Source organism: Syngnathus floridae, chromosome 2, assembly GCF_059516105.1.
Source record: "Syngnathus floridae isolate MCC-2025c chromosome 2, RoL_Sflo_1.0, whole genome shotgun sequence".
Taxonomy (NCBI): Eukaryota; Metazoa; Chordata; class Actinopteri; order Syngnathiformes; family Syngnathidae; genus Syngnathus; species Syngnathus floridae.
Window position 1 is genome coordinate 6,331,563 of NC_142414.1, and position 21,670 is coordinate 6,353,232.

Genomic DNA, 21,670 nt, shown 5'->3' on the forward strand with positions numbered 1-21,670 from the left:
GACTTATAGTCCGGAAAATACGGTAGTTGGCCTTTAATTTGGGGAATTTTCTTTAAACTGTAATTGTGAAACTGCTCCATATCAAAACATCTGTCATCAGATACCATCACATATGAATAAAAAATAAAATTATTTTCATTTACATTTATTCATCTGTCTTGAAACAGGACGTACTGCAATACAGATGATCACCCAGAGCACCGCTACCTAACCCAGATAGAGGCAATCAAACGCTACCTCAGCGGACATGAACCCCAACTGCGATGTTTGTAAAATTCATGAACAATTTATCTTATTTGTGGTATTTTTCTGGCTTCAATTTATGCCTGTTTTTTTCTCTCTCAGGTGATAAGGAGTTGGTTCAAGAGGTGCTTTTTGATGCAGTGGTAACTGCCCCACTAGAGGCATATTGGACCAACTTGGTGCTCAATAAGTCCGAGTATGACACATACACAAACACACACGCACACGCACACACATACTATATGCTTATACAAACACACGCTAATGTACTAATTTGGCTTTACTCGTCTCGAGACAGCATTTATTAACCATTTTAAAACACAGGAACTCTGACAAAGGAGTTGAGATCGCCTATCTTGGCACAAGGACCGGCCTGTCCAGAATCAACCTGTTTGTTGTACCTAACAAACTTACTAGTCAGTAAGTAAACGTTTCAATTTGGTTACTTCACTAAGTAAGAATAGAAAATCAAACTTTCCTTAGGTTTTTGATGAAAGAAATTCTGGCCTATGAATTAACATTTATTTTTAAACGTTATTTTAAATCGATCATCTCTGTCATTTCCGTCTGTTTCAAGAGACTTCCTGACTGCTGAGGATAAAGAAGGCGTGTTCAATGCCGATCATTTCCCCTTGTGGTACAAAAGGGCAGCAGAACAAGTTCCTGGTACCTTTGTCTACTCCCTTCCCTTCAACACAGGTTAGTAAATCAGGATATGTGGAACATTTCTGAATTTCTGTCACTTAATACCAACACACTAGTGTCCTTACCGTTTGTCATTTGTGCTGAGTCATTGTTTTTGATGTCAGGTATGAGCTGCCTGATAATTGTTTTTGCTAGCTAAGAAATATTTCAGATGGTCAAAGATAGCACTGCCGTCTGTTTGAATTGGAATGAGAGATGCTAGCTGTCTCGTGCATGTGTTCATATTAAAGATAAGCTTCTACTGACAAGCTTGTTGCCCATAAACATTGTAACTCTTATCAGGACACAGAAAGTGGTAGGAACATAGTTGTTTGGTTTTAATCTGAATTGCAAAAAATAGTTTGTTCAATAACTTCAAAGCATTCCTCTTTTGCTGTGGCTCAACATTTAATTAACCTTGATCAGATTTGATGGTTTAATCACGAGTGTTACAAATTTCTTCTTCATAAATGTTAAAATGAAATTGCGTATATATATATATATATATATATATATATATATATATATATATATATATATATATATATATATATATATATATATATATATATATATATGGCTGACGTAATCAGAAGTCCAAATGATCACACATGGAACTATATGTATGTCAACGTGAAAAAAAAGTCCTCCCATTCCCTATGAAAGTGATAGTTTTTTAAAAATATTTTTACTATGTCCAGCTGCCCTTTTTATACTCTTTCTTAAGTTTAAGAGAAAAAACAGGGATCTGACAATTGGAGGGAACTCGCGAGCGTTAGTGTTGTGTTGTTAGCGCCGTTGTTTGCGCACGCGTCAAGTGCGAAAAAACCCCAAAAACATTTTAATGTCACGCAATCGACCAGTAGTGGCTAGGCGATCGACCGGTCGATCGCGATCGACGTATTGAGCACCCCTGTTCTAAGGAGTGGTTATCAAAAATAATACGCTTAAAAAAAATGAACACAAGATAAATGTCGGTTTACAATGTTGACCTATTCTTCACACACACATTTGGTTGTCTTCTCGAGTCATGTCCCCCCCCCCATTAATTCTGTGATATGCCCTTGCGGACAGGTCTGATTGCTTTGGGCTGAAATCAGATATGGTCGGAATAGGTCCAGCCCTTTCCATAGTGACTTGGCCAGAACACAAACACACATGCACGCATGCACGCACGCACGCACGCACGCACACACACACACACACACACACACACACACACACACACACACACACACACACACACGCACACACGCACGCACGCACGCACGCACGCACGCACGCACACACACGGACACAGTTCAACTTTTTTTCTCCTCCAAAGAAGGAACTTGGTTTTATCTGTCCACAGCCTCGGGCTTTCCATTAGTCTCAGCTAATACAAGTGATCCGAAAGCCTCTTATTTACTGGCAATGACTCGCCTTGGATTCACTCACTCATGGCAGGAAGCTGCGGCCGTGAAATAATATTCTTCTACCGTTTATCTTCAGTACATCCCTCGCCACTCACTTCAGAACTGATAAAAAGAATTTGGAAAAGATTCATGAGGGGTGTTTGTGTGCTTGTAGGCTCAGAAAACAAGAGTGTCGTCTTAGCCAGCACGGCCATTCAGCTCCTGGATGAGAGGAAATCACCCATAGCTGCGGGTGAGTAGGTGATGGCTGCTTCCACCCTGCCCCCCCCCCCCCACACACACACACACACACACTCACCTCTAAAAATGTGCTTGCTGTTATATGAATGTACGCTCCAAAAAAGTTTCAAAATGAACAGTCTTGCATCAATTAGCAATTAGCACAATTCATGTCTTGATTACGCAAAGGCCAGACAGTGTTGCAATTATATTATGAAACTTATTTTCTCTTAACAATGGTGATAATGAGAATGTGCGTTCATCAAGCAGATGTCGAGAGCGCTATCCCTTTCCTTGAACGAGAGAAAACACATAATGGACACTCAATGCAGATGAATGCAAACTGCCATCCAGAATTTTCTTGCCATTCCTCTCTGTCTAATGTTACCGTGATTCTTCAAGAATAACACACACTTGTATTTTAAGCACTCACCAAAAATTACTTATAAAAGCTGATTTGTACTCTATTTTTTATTAATTATTTCTTTATTTTATTTCTTTATTTTATATTTATTATTTTCATTTATTATTATTGTATTATTTCACCAATTTGCCACGCTCAAAAATGATCCGCATTGTAATTTGATAATTTGGGATCTCTTGTGTTATTTTTTGTGTAAAGAGAACTTAGCATTTTTGGTTGTCAACATTTGAGCCTTAGTCATGAAACCGAAGAACAGTTGATAGTTCCAAAGGTGTGCCAATTGTTGGCGATGTTTACTGAGTGCATCAGAGGCAGACTTGCTTTGGAATAAAATTTGTCCGGGAAATCCAACTTTTTACAAAAAATGACACCGCAGTTAAGACATGTTTGTTTTTATTCTTGGTTGTTTTGTTTTTCTTCACCCTAACCTGCTTGGGGACAACTCCACTTGTGAGGCCATCATGGATCTTTTGGCACAGCAAAAATTACGTTATTATAGACACATTTTTAATGTTACATAGTATCATATTGGAATGAAAGTAAACCTTTTTCCAACCCTCTAGATCTATGCATTGTGACACATTTTCTCAATTTCACATATACTCATGTATAATACGTACCCTCAATTTATTATTTTATTTGAGGGTGGCTGAAAACTTTGTGTTATTTTTTTTTTTTTTAGAAAATATGGTACATACATTAATAAATTTTAACATATAGTACAGTGATGCACAGATGATTCTACCCGCACCAAAATACCAGGACATCGCTGTATCTTGGCAGAGGGAGCAACCACCCGGTTGGGGAATAACCATTGGTAAGGCAAGGGAGGCAACGGAGAAGGACAGGAAAAGAGAAACATTTTCACGGTGCCTGACTGCGTTGACATGAGAGCAGTGCATTGTGGGTGCTATAGGCCTGAGGGAAACCATTGGAGCAGAAGGACAGAAATGAGAGAGTCTGTGTGGTGCCACAGCTCTCGCTCGCTCACACAAGCACACACACGCGCGCGCGCACACACACACACACACACACACACACACACACACACACACACACACACACACACAAACATCCTCACAAATACTACGTCAGAGCAGCCCACCGTGTTATTTTGTTTGTATTTTTCTCAGGTGGCGTCCTTGTGTCAGATCTGTGAAACTGCATTCCAAATGAGTATACTTGCTCTAACAAGGAGAAAGAACCATGACAAAAGGTTTCTGATGTACACTAATGATGATCATTGCTGTCAGGTTGGGGGATGTCTGTAAGAATGATTTTATGTAAGAGACTCAGATGGGAGGGGATATGTAGGCTGGAATGCAAATTTAGCGTAGGCCGGTTAGGGCCAGTTTTCACTGGCCTGCGTTCCAATGGGCTGTAGACTCAGGAATACGCTACGAGACTAACTTGACAGGACAGGCTGATGACATCACATGCCACGGGACCCCCATGGGCCTATCGCACCCCTCACCCACCCCGCTGCGCCCCCCAGACATCTCTTGAGTCACAATGTTGGCCAATGCACGCACACACATGTGAATGCCAGCATATCTGTGAGTGTGTCTGCGCGCGTGTCACATCCTACGCCACGTGCGGTGGCTTTGCTGGCATAACGCACAACGCCATAAATGTCAGGTCAGCCGTTAAGGCCGAAAGCATCTGTGTATTTACTGTACATGCTTCAGCAAACTGGAATTCAGTGTGTGCTGTTTTATCATTTTATAGCAAATGACACTGGCAAATGGCAAAATTGACAGATTTTTTTATCTAATTTTATTATATTATATTATATTATATATATATATATATATATATATTTTTTTTTTTTTTTTTTTTTTGCCCAAATGCTTGCCCTCTGTAGGAAAGGCTCTTTTTTGTGCCGCCCATGTGCTCTTGTTATAAAAATCTCGAAATAGACATTGATGAAAGCTTATATTGATTTTGTTCTCTTCATCTGAGAGTGTCTGACAGGGATAGATTTTTCTGTCTTGGCTTCTGTTAAGGAATTTGCTGAAAGATTGCTTTGCAGTTGAAGTTACAAATTTTTGGTTGTTTCACAATCGTGCAGATTTCCCCATTTGAGAATGTCCACCTGCTCACCGGGCAAAACAAATACAGTTGACGGTTAAAACGTTTCCATTTATTTTCTATACCGAACAATTTTCAGCCTGACACACAAACTCCTCACTTGACTTTCCAGTAAAAGGTTGCATTTTGTTTGTGATTTTATGCAGCAATACAATAATGGTCAATAATCTATTTGTACCCGTAAATTTGTTATTGCTTCAAAGAAGTTCCCGACATCCCTTCAAGGGTTGTCTGAAAAATATCTTTCATAAAACATATTTTCTCTGCAAAACTATATCACATTATTAGGCACAAACAATGAAATTCTCTACAAATACACAATGTGCATTCAGTACATACAGCATACACACACACCCAACTGTCACACAATCGCTCATTTTTTTTCTCATTACAAAGAAATAAAAACATTACTGAGACCAGCTGCCTACTATGAATGTCAAAATTAATTTGATATTTGACAACAAAACTCAAAACAACAGCTGACAGATAACCACATCTGAAATAAATTCCAAATACCAGAGCTCTACTAAGACCTACAAATATTAATATTAACAAGAGCGACCTCACAGTGGTCACAGCTGAGGCCCTAAATATAGCAGTTTGCATCTACTTTATCTGTGATATGTGTTTCTCAGAAAAAATGGAATATATTCATTTTACCGTATTTTTTGGACTATAAGTAATGCCGCTTCTAACCCCTAGAAATGGAAATAGCCCCGAATTGGCCTGTTCATCGAGAATGGGCCTTATAACCCGGTGCACCTTGTAATCCCCAAAAATACGGTAATACTTTCTTTGGCTTGCCCCCTTAGAGTCACATAGTTCCAGTTCTTTTCAGTGCATAGTCAAATACCTGTGGAATTGAATTAGCTACCCAAGTTTCACAAAATGTCAAGTCACACGAACATGATTAATTTCTCTCCCCCCACAGCACATACACACAAATATTTCATCCAAAGACGATTAGGTTAAAGGGTTGAGGCCCAAGTTTGAAGGGTTTTTTTTGTTTGTTATCATCTCCTAGGCAATGGCATTCTCCAGCGGTTCCTTCTCATCTATCCTGGCATGATCGGCCGCACGAGCCGCTGCCAATTCCTCGTTTTTCTTAAGCTCCCGTTGATATTTGGCCATGATGGCGGCATAGGCGCAACCATATACCGCTGCAGCCAGCATCATCAGACACACGATGCCACACACAACACCGGTGATGATCACCGTGGCGATAGCGTGGCGTAAATTGACTGGTCGGTGCCTCTGCTTCGGCTCACACTCTGGGATATTACCCCCTCCGCCGGCAAATCCCTCCCCCATCCCCATGGGGACATGGAGCGCGTGGCTTGAAGGATGAGCATGGTTGCCGTGCATGTGGCCTCGCAGCAGCCTCTCCGATTCCAGATGATGTATGTTGGCAAACAAGTAATGGTAGCTTGTGGTCATGCAGGCATGGAAGAGCTGGTAAGGAAGCTTCTGCAGATCTCTGTCTCGCATCTCGATGGGCTGGCTGCAAAGCACCTCATCCACCACGCCACCTTGGGAGCGGAGATATACATCACCAGTTGTGTTATAATCCTTTTGGCATCGCGTTATAAAGATGACCTCAGTCATAGCTCAGCTTCAACCGGTTCATGGGCTCATAATGAATCGAGCCTATAATGCCTTTCTTGAATGGAGTGTATTATGATTAATGCTAGGACTACAGCAGCTGCCCTCTCTATTGCCCCTGTAACTTTGTATTTTATTTGTCTCACTGTCAGATGACTTTTTTTTTTAGCTCTCCAGATAATCACTGGTCTTCTCTCAGCTGCACGTTCTTCTATCAAGGTCCATTGTTCTGTTGTGCAGCACTAGTAATTTGCAGCTTTTAAAGCAGGCAGCCAAGGAAGTATGACCTGCTTTATCGATTTTAACACACAATGGTTATTTTTTATATGCAATACATCGACTGTACATTTCTCTCTCTCTCTCTCTCTCTCTCTCTCTCTCTCTCGCTCTCTCTCTACACAATTGCGACACTTCTCCAATACATTGTGTAAGTTTAAGCCGCCTCTAATTCTCTCAAAACCGTGACAAGCAAGCAGCAGATTGCCTGCTATGACCACTAAGTTGCCAGACCGGGCCTTTGAGCACAGCCGAATAGAGTCCTGAAGTTGGTATGGGTAAAAAATGGTGGTGCAGTCATGGACTGACAAACATCTTGCCATGTGTCAATATTGGAAGAAATATATTTGCAAAATTTGCCGAGCCTAAGCTGTCAAATGCGGCCTCTGTTTGAATGATACCTAAAAATAATTGTACTAAAAAGCAATTGCAAGTGATTTTTTGGGAACTCTGTACGTAGGAGGTTTTGTTTACACTAAAAAAAAAACCCTTACACTAAAATTTAATCACATTTTTTTGTTTTGGCTCCAACAGTTTTGTAAACAATGTATAAATTGTTTTCATCCTGGTTTAGGCCCGTCGAGTTCCGTTTTTGAGCTTCTGTCTTGGCTTCTGTCTGAGTTTTATAACCCTACCGATATATTCTATTAATATGGAAAGAACGTTGAGTTCACGCACCTTTATAGAGGTAGGTCTCAAGCCACAGTTTGAGGCCTATAAGGTGGCAGTCACACCTCCAGGGGTTGCCTCGGAGCGTGATACTGTCCAAGCGGGTCAAGGCCTCCAACAGCGAACGGTCTAATCGTGTTAGCCTGTTGTGGGCGAGCCCCAGGTGGCTCAGGTTTCTCAGATGTTCTCCCATGGCTCCGGATAAACCCCACAAGCTTAGTGAAAGCACAAACCAAGAATACAACATGAAATCCGAGAAGCAAAATGATAAAAATTCCATCACAGTCCAATCGTGGCAATTGCCTAACCTGTTGTGTGAAAGGTCGAGATGTGAAAGTGAGTGAATGGGTCCAAACAACCGCTTATCAAGCTCCCTCAGGCTGTTGTAGGCGAGACTGAGATGCTGCAGAGTTCGGAGCCCCAGAAACGCAGTCGGCGAAACAGTTGTTATGGAATTATTGGATAGATCGAGAACGCGAACAAAGGGTATTTCTCGAAAAGCCATGGATCCCAGGCCTCTGATTCGGTTGTCTTGGAGAAATAATTCTTGTGTGTCTGGATGCAATCGACGAGGAATATCATATAGGCCTCGACCCCTGCAGTCCACAGCTTTGGTGTTTGTGTTGCAGCTGCACTCTTTCGGACAGGCGCGTGACAGAGAGAGGAGGGAGAGAAGGCAACACGCCAGTATCACTGCAGGGACAGAAAATAGTAATTATAAATTAGACATGTTGAATTTTAAAATTGGGCTTTGAAAATAAATAGAAGGTGTGTGTTGTCAACATGCATTGGAAAGGTAAATCTCAAAACAATAGCGTTGTACTCTATATTATTACCAGTCGAGTTGGGGCACACCTTTACGTTCAAGCCTTTTTTAAGTTTGTCCAAACTTTCTACTGTTTGGATGATACTAGCGCAGATCAGAACCACTATGAGAGAACAACAGCTTTCCTATAAGTGGCGCTATTTTCTTGGAACGTCCAACATGCCGAACAATTAAAGCGAGCTACTTTGAGAACAGTCCACAAGCAACTTGTTTGATCCCTGGGGGAGCTATCTGGTAGTGATGGGTAAATCAAGCTTCACATTTGTTTCATGAACCAGTTGTTAAATGTTTTGATTCCTCTAGTCTAGATGGCACTGTTTGCTTTAAATGTCAAGTTGTTTCAGCCCAATGTTTAACAGAAAGTGCCATCAAAAAGAGTAGAAGAAAAATACAAGAAATGGCTCAAGAAGCAGGCGGCTCGGTGGCGAACTGGTTAGCACGTCCGCCTCACAGTTAGGAGGGTGCCGGTTCGATTCCACCTCTGACCCTCTCTGTGTGGAGTTTGCATGTTCTTCCCATGCCCGCGTGGGTTTTCTCCGGGCACTCCAGTTTCCTCCCTCATCCCAAAAACATGCAAATAGGCCGATTGCGCACTCGAAATTGCCCCTAGGTGTGAGTGCGGATGGTTGTTCGTCTCTGTGTCCCCTGTGATTGGCTGGCAACCGGTTCAGGGTGTCCCCCGCCTACTGCCCGATGACCGCTGGGATAGGCTCCAGCAACTGTGGGGACAAAGCGGTACAGAAAATGGATGGATGGCTGGTTCAAGAAGCAAATTTAAGGCTTCATTTCCCCATCACCACTATCTGTTGCCCAGGAATCTATGTTGGCGACCCCCACGTACAAGTCTTCAAACTTATGATTTTCATGGCATCAGCAGACCTAAAAATAGTTTGAATAGTTGAACATATTTTTCAAGACTACTTGAATGCAGCAAAGGTCTGAGTATGATGCATCAGAATGATGCTCACTCCCACCTCTCCGACCCGCTTAGACATGGGCCCTCTCTGACGTCAAAATCTTCAAACTGCAACCCCTCACCCACTCGCTACCCACACACAAATCCATACATAGCAGATATTGGGTGTCTGATTCCTTTTGAGTTGACTTCACATGTCCATTCCTCTTGGAACATCACTGCAGTATTTATAGCATTGGCTGGACTAGCTTGAGGCTAAATGAAATGCAGTTCAGGCCCAAGCCTGGGAATGTAGCTAACTAATTCTAGTCTATTTACAGTTGCTGAATTGATTGGTAGGCTATGCAGCGGTTTGCTATTCAAACCCAACAACATTACAGTTAAACAGTTTAGAAAGCATGAGGGAAGTCCAGCAGCTATAATAATTTTGTATTTTCACAATGTCAAAAGGATTTAAAAACAGTTAAAATAAAAATACCAAAAAAGCAAGCAAGACCTAATTTGTGATCACGTTCACGATCGGTCAACAGACACACCATGAGTTCAATAGAAGCACAAATTACTGTAAAATCAATTAAAATGTTATTAGGTGTTGTTCTTATCAACACTTCAATTGAAAATTCCAAAAAGTAGTGAACCTATAAACATATATTTCCATGTATATCCATTTATAAAACTTCATAACTTGGGAAGAATATATCAATATATAGTATGATTCTATAGATACACAAACGTTCCTTGAAAGAGTGCGCTGACACGTGTGCGCTTTGCATGGCCACACATAAACAGAGCATCAGCTTAGTGAAGCATTGTGGCTCTAGAACGAGGTCAACACTGGAGAATGGTTCCGTGCTCTCATGTGTCCCTTCAGCCTCAAGTGCATGCACGGAGGCTTGTAATGATGTGCACACGCAGCCCACAGCAAGTGGCTAACACTTGAAATCAGCCTCGCACCAATGCCTTGCCTTTTTGGAACAGAAAGCTAAAAGACTTGATGCAGAATAACAATCGATACAGCAAAGACCATTATTTATTATTATTATTATTATTATTATTATTATTATTATTATTATTATTATTATTGCAGTTGTTGCTGTGTTGTTAAGCCATTGGTAAGCCAACATGCTGGGAATAAAAATCCCATGTTAATGCACACTGAATTTTTAACCCAAATATTATTGAATTGCTCTCCTACCTCTCATATCTGCCAGGCGTCCTTTGACCGCTTGAGTTCGCTGTGCTTTTTTTTTATCTCTCCTTTTGGGTGCTAGTGACTGACCCGTGTTCAGGCTCCATTAGCTGTCATTGATGAGTTGATATATCCTTATTTTCATTTTGCTGTCTTGAGCATTTAAAAAAAAAAATGAGGCTTGGAAACCCGTCTTGCTATCTGAATCGTCAACACTGCGCCGACAAGCATGAAACCCCATCAGAGGGGCAGGATCAGAACACAGAGCTTACTGCCAGTGTGAGAATCACTGAAACTAACTCTCTCTCTCTTGCTCTCTTTTGCTCTCGCTCTCTCTCGCTCCCTGCCCCCTCCCGCTTCCATCTTGTTTCTTTCTGTCTCTTTTATTTTCTATCACTGTTTTTGTGCTTCAACATGTTTTTCTCTCCCTTCCTCTGCCTTTGTAATTTTTTATTTTCAAAATTTAGTGTCTCCTTGCTTGAGTGCTTACTTCCCCTGTCAGAAGTTATATCAGTAAAGTGTCATATCCTGGCGGACAGCTGCGCCTCTTAAATCTTTGGGTCCACATGCTCCATGACATTGACCACTGCTCCTATTTCCATGGCAAAAGCTTAAAGTTGAATTTGCAGTGTTATCCTCAAATAATGAAATGTGCAAGAACACACTTGGAGAAAATGCCCAGTGTGGTCGCATGCTCTGATGCTAATATGCATGAGACACGGGCAGAGGCGATGGCTGAACAAGCTCCTAGCAGCACAGTGTTAAAAAAAAAAAAAAAAAAGAAGAAGAACAACGCACCAATGAACACTCGTATGCAGAGCAGTATGTTAAGCTGTTGCCATAAAGCGACATTGAATTATTTTTGCTAAGCTCTCTTGGGCTCTTGGGTCAATTAAAGGTGAGTCAAAAATGGACAAAGGATGAGGCAGATTAATGAGGGACTCGTTTAATTCAATGCTTATAATTATTTTTAAGCTCTGAACTTGACCTTGGATCATGGCTTCTGTGTTCGTGAACTCCATGTCCATCCATATTCCCATCCTATTTATGGCTGAATGATTTTCTTTCTCCCTGACATATAAAACTGTCATTTATGTCACATGCTTATGTGCATTATATTGGCAATCCAATTTTATACGATGACCCAGCTCAGGATCAACCCAGGGCTCAATTACTACACACATTAGAATATTTTATAACACAATAGCTGCACACACACACGCACGCACGCACACACACACAACACACACTGACAAGTATTTGATATCATGGATTTGTCTGTCAACCAGTTCACTTTATGCCCAGGAAGCACAAGAGACTTTGTCAAAATCAAAATCAATATATTGACCACATTCTTTAACGAACTAAAGGAAATTGTTTCCGGTTGTTTGTTTCACTCTGGTGCTATTACTGAGACAAAAATGAACAATAAAAAAGGAAATTAAGATCGGTCATTATTGCACAGCCCCAAAAAAGCTTAGACGGATAGACAAACATACAATTCCTAGCTGTTCAGGAAGGTTTAAAGTATGTTGTCAAACTTGATTATAACTGCTATGTACTGTACATCTAAAACAATAATAATAATAATAATAATAATGAAAACTTTATTACATTGAGCAAGCAGCATAAAAATAATGGAGGGGAATAACCATCGCTTCAAACATGAAATGAGCAGTCCACATCCTGATTGCACTGCCTAAATGTCACCTCAACTACCTTAGTAACTATTTTGATTCTTCCAATGGGGTTGTGTCAAGTCACACAAATACACAATTCGCTCACATTTGCCTCGGCTATATAAATAGTCCATTAAATCACATGCTCACTGAAATGTCTTTAGGTTTTGCGGTCCTTAGTAGAATTCCAATTAAATGTGTGCATTAAGCCGGTTGTCATCTCATCCTGCTTGGGATTGTGCTGATGGGATATTGCCGATGGGTGGATTTGAAGTGGATTTTATGACTCTTCATCTTTGGATTCATAAACCCAGCTCAGAGCATAATACTGGACACCCCACACGTGTGTAAATAATACTTAGGGAAATTTAATTCTTCTGACAGCGCAGAAACTTCAGCATGGCAGATCCAAGTCCTTTTGTCTTTTTACACTGAGCATCCAAACTAGAATACGATTTGACTGTTTCTGTAAAGCACTTTGACACATTTCCATTCATTCTGCATGAGAATTGAACGTTTCCCACCCTTGTTATTTTTATTCTGCACAGTCACTATTTCAGCTGTCTGTTTTTTTTTTTTTCGAGGAATAAAAATCATACAGTATCTGTTTTGGCATCATGAGCTAGGCTTTCTTTCCATTGCCCAGCGTCTTAAATTAGCTTTTCCTCTTGGGTTTTCCAAGTGGGTGTAGAAATGGTGGGCTGCTGAAGGGATCTGGCAAAGCTTATGATGAGATAATCTGCACCTGTTCCTCTGGGCGACAGCTAAAACAGGCTGCAGCGCCACACCACTGCCCTTAACAATTGCGCAAACATGCACAAAAGCAAAGCTACAAATCCCTCTTTGATCAAATTAACACAGGAAAGTTCACAACAGTGGCTTTTTATAGTACGGACTACACCATGGAGTGCTCACTGGTTACAGCACTTCGATATTTTAATAGCGATTTCAGTTTAGGATTCTCTGGATTTTAAAAACAATATGATCAAATAAAAATTATTTAAGTTGTCCATAAAAGTAAACACAATAAGAAATACACGCATTGTATATTTAATGCTTTGTTTTAAAAGCATTGCCAATGCTAAAGTCAATGTAAAATCCTGTTGAAATGCTAACGGGAAATTAGCATGGACAGGGAAATGTAGCCTGAAATGAAAGTGGACGTTTGCTTTGTGCCACTCAAACACATTCATCGTGAAGTACCACATCTACAATTAGCTGACTGTAATTCATATATGTATTCATTTTAATTCTAAGCAAAGCCTTTTCTGATGTCACATCTTATTAGCAGTGTTTTGTGTTTTCCAGCTGTTGGCATCCAAATGAAACTAGACTTCTTTCAGAGGAAATTCTGGACAGCCAGCCGACAGGTACTCAATGACAAAGACATACACATCAATTTAGAAAGATCAGCACAATACCTTTTGGAACATTTTTAAATTTCTAAAGCCAATTTACTTTAGGCAATGGTTGTGAATGTTTACAAAATGTCCTTTTCATTTAACTTTCAAGACTTCTTTTCAAAGGATCATGAATCAGCTCATTAAATGTCTTCATTTTAAAATTAGGAGTTTTACAAGATAATAAAGGCTAGCACCTGGCAGAGGTCTTTATGTTTGAAGCCTTCGCTAATATTGCACTGCACTTCATCCTCTCTACAGTGTGCTGCCCTCGATGGGAAATGCTCCATAAGTTGCGACGATGAGGTTTGTTCCTTTCTCGCTTGTCACATTCTTACACATAAACTTGAACGTGATCTTTTTTTATTTTTTATTTATTTCAACAGGATATTAACTGCTACCTCATTGACAACAACGGCTTCATTCTGGTGGCAGAGGACTATACTCTGGTATGACACGCATACTAAAATTATATTTATAAAGTCACAAACTTTCGTAGTTAACTGGACAAATGTGAATGTTTTGTGGTATTTTTTCAACATGAACCGTTTTAGCATTTTAGCGTATTCAATATATTTATCATTAGATCATCGTTTTAATTAAAGATAGTGAGACAGCAAAAATAAAAACAAGTCATTTGGATAGTAAGCATCAGCTTTAGAGAATAAATATCAATTTGTGAGTAAGCATCAGCTTTAGAGAATAAATATCAATTTGTAACATGCCTAATAGGAATATATTCCACTGACCTGTCAATACTGCCCCCAAGTGGTTTAGATGATAAGGATTAGGGTGTAAGGTTTATCTTTTCTATTTGCTCCTTCTCTTCCATTCAAACCTTTGTCTCCATGTAGGAAAGAGAATCACAAGTAAATGAACTCTGAATTCTGCTTTAACATTATGAAGATCCTCATTACAAGTTAACTGTACCAGCTACAGTACGGTGGCAAATTTAGCATTTTTAGGGTTAAGGTTTCAATTTAGGGTTAGGGTTTCGAAGTAAGGTTTCAAATTAAATTAGGGTTTCAAACTAGGGTTTCAAATTAAAATTAGGGTTTCAAACTAGGGTTAGGGTTAGGTTTGTCTGGTTGGAGATTTCTTCCATGAAAGTATGTTTTTTCTTCCCTCTGTATCCAAAGTGTTTGCTTATGTGGGGTTCAGTTAGTATTGTTTCTGTACTGTATGTATGACGAACACATTTCTCGACCTGCTTGAGCCTTAAAATAGCTTGTTGGTAAGAGTTGGAGATGCACAGTTAAAACGGGCGCGCCTTATGATTGTCTTTCCTTTCAGACAGGAAACTTTTTTGGAGAAGCCGAAGGGGCTGTAATGAGTAAGCTCCTGCAGATGGGCTCTTTCAAGAGGTAAGTCTTATTCTCTGTGGGCGTACCAGGGCAAAGTGTGTATGCGTGTGTGTTTGTGTGTGCGTGTTAGAAAATCCACACATAATATCATGGCATACAGACGGGGCCGCAGAATGAGAGCATGTCTCCAACAGCGCTGACAGCTCTTAACTTGGCCAATCATGTTGAGCTATTAAGTGGCAAACTTCGACCCTTTGTGAAACGTTCTTCGTTTGGGGATTACTGCAAATCTTTTGCTGAAATGCAGAAGAAACTGGATATCACAGACACGCACAAAATTTGCACACGTTTGGACGTACGAAGCTTGTTGTCGAGCTGCTGCTGAAAAAATATTTCTCGTACAGTCTTACTGTGACAATATAATTCACATTTCAGAGTTTTGTTCATCCTGCACTATGAAATAAATCAGGATTATCACAATTCTTATCACGTGTCGAGAGTACAAGTTGTCGAAGAGACCCACGAGAGCTTTCAGAGAATCTTCAGGGTTGGATGATGAGGATTAAGTTTGAAATTGAGCATGACGTAATGCGCGTCGACCCTTTCCAACCATCTCCATCTGTGCAGAATCAATGCGCGAACGTGAACAGTTTTGATTTGGATTAATCCTTAACGCAAGCTGCCCACTTATTTGTCAAGATCAACTAAGGTTTTGTTTTCAGCTCATTTCAGTGATTAAACATGACAGTGATTTCCTAATGCGAGCATTAGAAAATCAAATTGATGAGAAATTCCAGTTTGCAGGCAAAATAACATGTATGATGTATACTTGCATGTATCACGTTGGGACATGAGTACAGGTTTGCCGCTTACAACATAATGGGACCTGGCTTAGTGCTAATTGGTTCCTGGTGGTGCGTTGCAGCTGCGTCCTGGGTCCTGTGACTGAGGTTTTCATTTGACCCGAGGCTGCGGATTAACCCGGTCCCCTCAGACTAACAAAATGGTCTTGTCAAATATACCATTAGATGAGAAAGTGTTTAACTGCAAAAGTATTTGTACATAGAACGTCATATGAGGTGCAGTTAGGGCAGCCAGCGCCAGCCAGACGGTTTTATACTTCTCACATCATGTCTGCGAGTACAACTGGCTATGTGGTTCCTCATTTTTTCCGTATAATTTGCATAGCATGTCAAAAGCAGCGTAAGCCTGCTCTCAAATGGCTCTTTGCTCTCAAAACAGTTTTAAGTTGCACTTTTTCCAAAGGAATGACACAAACCATGGCGAATTTTCTTCGCTGTTTAGATGTGATATCGTTCAAACGACGACATTACATATTTGTGTTTATAAAGCAGCGAGAGAGTGCTAGATGACAGACAGTGGATAAAAAAAAGTCTACACACCCCTGATCAAATACTTTCAAAAAATATATTTACATTTTAAATAGATATAGAATGTGGAGAACCTTTAAAAATATTCCCGCCACTAATGTGATTAATAACCTGTACAATAATAAAAAATTCTCTTGAGGATGAAAATAGCCATATTGATATGGTTGCTTAAGTGTGCACACCCTTTAACGACCAGGGTTTTGGCTGTGTTCGCAATTAACCAGTCACATTCAAAATCATGTTAAACGAGTCACCACACCTTTGCCATCATTGAATGTGGCTCTGATAAACACCTGGATAAAGTTCAGCTGTTCACTTGTGCAACCACTTGATCTCTCTAACTACTTTTTGTGATCACGTATCCAATTATGAAGAGGTGTAAAGTAACGATTTTCTTCTATGTATTTCAATGTCTTAATTTACCAAATGAGTGGTACTTGTTATAAATCACAGCAAAAAAGAAAAAAAAAGGAAATGAATTTATTTTGACAATATTGTGCTCACAATTAATCCGTCATCCAATTTGGGTGTTTCTTGTGTCTACGCAGGGTAACTCTTTATGACTACCAGGCTCTGTGTTGGGTGTATTCCGAGAGCAGCGATAGTGGAAACGCACTGTTGGATGTAAGTTTTTCACTGGTCAACCTAATCTTTGGATTAAGCCACATCAAGATTTGAGATTTATCTCGCTTGCGGTAAGGGAACATCTATTTGTTCTTTTCTCTCCTTCAGCCTTACTTTGCCTTCCTCTCAGCTGTCAAGTGGCTCCTTACGGAGCTTGTCATGTAAGACTTGTGATGTGGGACTGCAAAGTCTGCTTGTAATAGAAATAGTGTTCAAGTTGCCGTTGTCTTGAAGTAATCGATCATGTTGGTGTGTTTTTCTGTAGCGTCTGCATATTTGTTTATAAGCTTCCACTCACGCATGTTGATGTGGTCACCAGTCATTGCTGTCTGCTGTTTCCCGTCTAGCCAATGCATACCTATCGTGCCACATTGTGGCGGCAGGATGTTCCTGGGTGGTCTGTTGTCACCGCACCGCACTGCTTCATGAGAGCAGGCAGTGTGAATATTCATGCTTTGGCCATGTTTTCATTGAAATATTATCTCTCCAGTTTAGCTAGCTAGCTTCCAACAGTGTTCGACTTTCTGGTAAATAAAAAAATAAAAAAAGCCCAGATATACTACTGCACCCCCCACCCCACCGTCCTTGACTTGCACTTTAAACTTTATTTGTATATGATAATGTCTTGCAAAATTGTTGAATGTTGAAATTGGATTGGAGACTTCAGTTCAGTCTGTTGCAATTTGTATTGAATTACAATTCACGTTTTTTTACGCTCCGTGTTCTTTTTATGTAATAGATTTTTGGTCGAGTTCAACCTGTACAGCTGGTGGCAGTCTGACCTCACCGCAAAAGGTACTCACACGCACGCGCGCGCGCGCACACACACACACACACACACACACACACACACACACACACACACACACACACACACACACGATTATAGCAAATGGTTTTATTAAACAGATTTTAACTTGCATTGATGCTTCCTGCGTTCATATAGTAGTTTCAACAATTATTGATTTAGGTTTTTCCTCTTGAAAGCACCCAATATTAAAAATTAAATAATTTCCACCCTTTAGACTTGTAGTTAAGAAAAAATAGTGTCGGCAGGTCCTCAAAGCATTATTTTAATTGAACAGTATTATGGTTTCAATCTAAATGAGAATAAGTTTAAAAAAAAGATTATAAAAATCAGGCTCTCTACTATATGAGGAATATAAAAATGAACATTGTTCGTTCCAATTAAACCTAAACAACTATTTTTCCATCTGGAAAGGCCTATCCACAGACGAAAATGTAACCTGATCCACAAACTGTTGGAACAAAAGTGAGTGAAAGAAGACTGGTCCTGTATTTGACTTCATACGTCAGCTTGACCACGGAAAAACAGAGCAGAAAAGGCTTCAATCCAAAAAAGCAAAAATAAAAGCGGCAAAAACATGAGATTGCCGCAAGCGACATGAGCCCTGGTGTTTATCCGTCAGCACACACATTTTATTTTATTTTTTTGTTTCGCCCCCAAAAAATCACATATACGTATGTGACCGCCAAAACTCTGCATTATGTTGGAACTTGCGGTAAGCAATGTCCAATATGGACTTTTTATTTGCTTTGTTGGTTTCCTCCACATGAACGCACATTCGATCAGATTTTTTTAAACAGCGTGTGATGCCTTTGCGGCGCAGTAAATCCTAAAAGCCTGTCTGGGATAAAAAATGTGTTCTGATGAACGCTAATATTTTATATTTGGATGGTAAAGAAAAGGGAGAAAGTCAACACTTTCCTCACATGTGCTTATCGTGAATAAAAGGAAGCTGAGCACGGCTTCTTACCAAGCAAGTCGGGACAATTTCTCAGCTGGCTGCCCTCGGGTTTTAGGCGCACTCTTTCCAGCATTTTACAATGCAATACATGGGGCAGATGGCAGCACGCACCAATGTCTCCGCCTGTAAAGCAATCTGCAACACCAACCAAGTTGAATTAAACCCGCGTCGTCTTTGTACACATATGCGCACATTATGGGCGAGTAATTAAACGAGCCCATTGAAATTACAATCATAATCCACCTTCCCTTGAAGTCTTGCTTGGGAAAATGTGTTGAGAGTTTATGAAAGGACGCCACTTAATGTTCAAATGTTTATTTCTGACATGCAAAGTAGGATTAGCTGCTGCTTTAATAAGGCTGTCTTGAAACGTTGACCCGGATAGAACTTTCAATGTTTTTCGCTGTATTTCCCGTTTAGGCCTCTGGGTGGCAGGAAAGTTCAACATCAGCCTCCTGGCTTGGGCTCAAGTTGACAGTGTGCTTTAAGAGCTCTGCTTCACAAAAGTTGTTTTCTCCCAAGCGTGTATATTTACTAGGATGTGGTGTGTCTAACTGTTTGCTTGTATTTTATTTGCACACCTATTTCAGCAGTTTGGGTTCCAGGAACTCCTCACAGGCGACTTTACTTCTTTCTTCCATTCCTTATAATTTCCCTCTCCTCTTGTTCAGCTCAGAGGACAGGCCGAGCCATGCAAGTACCATGCGACACCGAGTACCCGGCCTTTGTCTCAGAGAGAACCATCAAAGAAAACACCGGCAACATCGACTGTGACGGCTGCATCAAGTATGAACGCACATGCATGTTATACTCCCAACCAGGTTACACATTTCATAATTCGTAAATTTGTTGAGACGAGATTATCCTTATGTACTTTTTTATGACATTTTTCTTTGGCGGTAGGCCGTGATATGTTGAAATGTGAATTGAGTGCCTTAATAATAAATGTTGGAAAACAGTTATCGAGGGCAGCAGCAGCAGGTTTGAAGTTCCATAAGGTTTTGCAATACTCAGATGAAATCAGAAAACCTCAGAGAGCTCATTAAAACAAGCTCCAGCATCTATAAAGACATTTTTAATATATGATCCCTATAAGTCATTTGTCTGCTAACACATGCTTGCAGTTTGGTATGTGAGGCATTTTGAGAGGGGAAAGGAGAGGTGAAAAAAAGGCTTCCTTTTAAAAATGGGAAAATGAGTGTGGTCCCCATTAACAATTTGCACTTTTCTGTCAGGCAATTGTGGGGTGTTCTCCGGAACCCTCCAATGGGCGCTTCATTGCTCCCAGCTGTGGAACTGTGTGTGTGCAGTCCTCATGCATCTCTTTACACAATCACACAGCAGGGATGCAACAACAACAACTCCGTTTTAATTGACATTGTCATTTTTATAATGTTATGTTTATTGTGATTGAACTCGGGTTTCACTCGGGCACCTAATGAAGAAACTTTGCGTTATCATCTGCAAGTTCAAGTGGACTGTCTTGTCTTGTGTCACTACAAAAAAAAACACAGCTATCTGGGTTCTGTAGCTCGTCGGATCATTTTACTCTGAATTCTAGTGTAGTATCAAAGTGGATTTCATTACCATAAACATATTTTGCTAGTGTGTCAGAAAAAAAAATCTTTGTTATTATTTTATGGTAATGTGTGAAGCACTCAAAGCATCACAGCCAGCAAAACCTCACTGAATTAATATGTTTTGAACCACATACAGTAATAATGATCATATTTCTCTACCATGATGACAGATGAAAAACCACACATGCATTTATGGAAAATTAGAATTGGAAAATATGAAGCCACACACTCATTAAGCCAAAAGTGAGCAAATAAGGTGCATGACACTTTGCTTGGTCCATAGCAAAGCCTGAGAAATGAATAGAATCAACCACAATTTGCACTCACATTGTCATAGCCGTTGCTGTAAATGTTATTTTGTGCTATTTTGATCACGTCTTAAGGGGCTGAGACTTAGTGTGTCTTTTTACGTCGCCCGTGTGTGTGTGTGTGTGTGTGTGTGTGTGTGTGTGTGTGTGTGTGTGTGTGTGTGTGTGTGTGTGTGTGTGTGTGCGTGTGTGTGTGTGTGTGTGTGTGTGCGCGTGCGCGTGTGTGTGTGTGTGTGTGCGTGTGTGTGTGTGTGTGTGTGTGTAGCGGTGTCTTGGGTACAGTATGTTCAAGGCCATTGGGCTTGCAGTCAGCGAATATTTCCCTCCAAGGGCAGCAGATTAAACATCAGCACGTCCACTTAAGTGTGAGCGGGACAGTCCCGGCCTGTCCGCCGCTTTGGTCTGTCATGGCGCGACGATGCGACGACTGCGACGCCACAACTGAAGGCTCTTTGCGGTTGGTCGACTTGGCCCTGCCATTACATTAGAATATTCCTGTCGTTTTGAGGTCATTTTTCTACCTTGTTGCAAGTTCAGTTCAATTGTGTTTTATTTAAGTACTGAAATAATAAAAGTATAACCTTAAGACATTATTTTTGGGAGGGGGGGGCGTACTGAGTCTTGTGGGGAGGATGTCTGACTCAACATTCCAGGGCCAAAGACAGATGAGATAGAGGATGAAGCTATGTAGCTGTGGGAAAGGAGAGCAATGCAGATAGTAATATAATTTGTGATTTCATTGCCGTCTCCATTTAGCACACCTACACGATGTAATCTGACCCAGAACCGTATCAAAAAAGTTGCTTTTACAAAAACACTGTTCACTTTTGTGAAAGGGAACATGAGAGGGTGTGCACAAAGACCAAGCAGTATTATCTTATTTGTACAGCTTCTCTTTTTTAATTAGTGACTCTCATAATCTCTGATCAAACTTTTTCTGTCTTCAGTAAATTAACTACCACAAAAAAAAAGGAGGGAGTGAGGCGAGGGAGAAAGACAAAAAGAGAAGATGACAAGGAGATGATCCGTCTGATTTGCTTGCTGAGGCAAGCCGGCCAATC

General features: G+C 40.5%; 2 protein-coding genes across 5 annotated transcripts in view; one reads left to right on the forward strand and one right to left on the reverse strand.

Annotated features, from left to right (window-relative positions):
* LOC148401390 (voltage-dependent calcium channel subunit alpha-2/delta-3-like) overlaps positions 1 to 21,670 on the forward strand; it is a 75,423-nt gene that overhangs the window by 52,145 nt on the left and 1,608 nt on the right. For 2 of the 3 annotated variants that reach the window (XM_088367741.1, XM_088367742.1), the window contains 13 exons: positions 168 to 265; positions 346 to 439; positions 568 to 663; positions 821 to 942; positions 2,497 to 2,574; positions 13,542 to 13,603; positions 13,895 to 13,939; positions 14,020 to 14,082; positions 14,927 to 14,997; positions 16,877 to 16,952; positions 17,061 to 17,113; positions 17,692 to 17,747; positions 19,393 to 19,507. In XM_088367741.1, coding sequence (XP_088223867.1) covers positions 168 to 265; positions 346 to 439; positions 568 to 663; positions 821 to 942; positions 2,497 to 2,574; positions 13,542 to 13,603; positions 13,895 to 13,939; positions 14,020 to 14,082; positions 14,927 to 14,997; positions 16,877 to 16,952; positions 17,061 to 17,113; positions 17,692 to 17,747; positions 19,393 to 19,507 — 1,029 coding nt within the window. Of the gene's footprint in view, positions 1 to 167; positions 266 to 345; positions 440 to 567; positions 664 to 820; positions 943 to 2,496; positions 2,575 to 13,541; positions 13,604 to 13,894; positions 13,940 to 14,019; positions 14,083 to 14,926; positions 14,998 to 16,876; positions 16,953 to 17,060; positions 17,114 to 17,691; positions 17,748 to 19,392; positions 19,508 to 19,956; positions 21,547 to 21,670 lie in introns of those variants that run through there. The other variant, XM_088367743.1, reaches the window with a different exon arrangement.
* On the reverse strand, positions 5,107 to 10,850 carry lrtm1 (leucine rich repeat transmembrane protein 1). 2 transcript variants are annotated; one of them, XM_088367745.1, is made up of 5 exons: positions 10,561 to 10,850; positions 9,044 to 9,168; positions 7,932 to 8,316; positions 7,633 to 7,838; positions 5,107 to 6,605 (listed from the first exon to the last, which is right to left on the reverse strand). In XM_088367745.1, coding segments are annotated over exons 2-5 (1,101 nt in total). In that variant the 5' UTR covers positions 9,045 to 9,168; positions 10,561 to 10,850; the 3' UTR covers positions 5,107 to 6,096. The 2 variants fall into 2 exon arrangements, with proteins under 2 accessions (XP_088223871.1, XP_088223870.1); XM_088367744.1 differs by lacking the exon at positions 9,044 to 9,168.

What these genes read in the sequence shown, in the direction of transcription:
- lrtm1 (XM_088367744.1), bottom strand. An exon ending in CTCGACCTTTCACACAACAG is followed by an intron (nt 7,839 to 7,931) that starts GTTAGGCAATTG and finishes GCTTTCACTAAG; the next exon opens with CTTGTGGGGTTTATCCGGAG. An exon ending in TGAGACCTACCTCTATAAAG is followed by an intron (nt 6,606 to 7,632) that starts GTGCGTGAACTC and finishes TCCGCTCCCAAG; the next exon opens with GTGGCGTGGTGGATGAGGTG.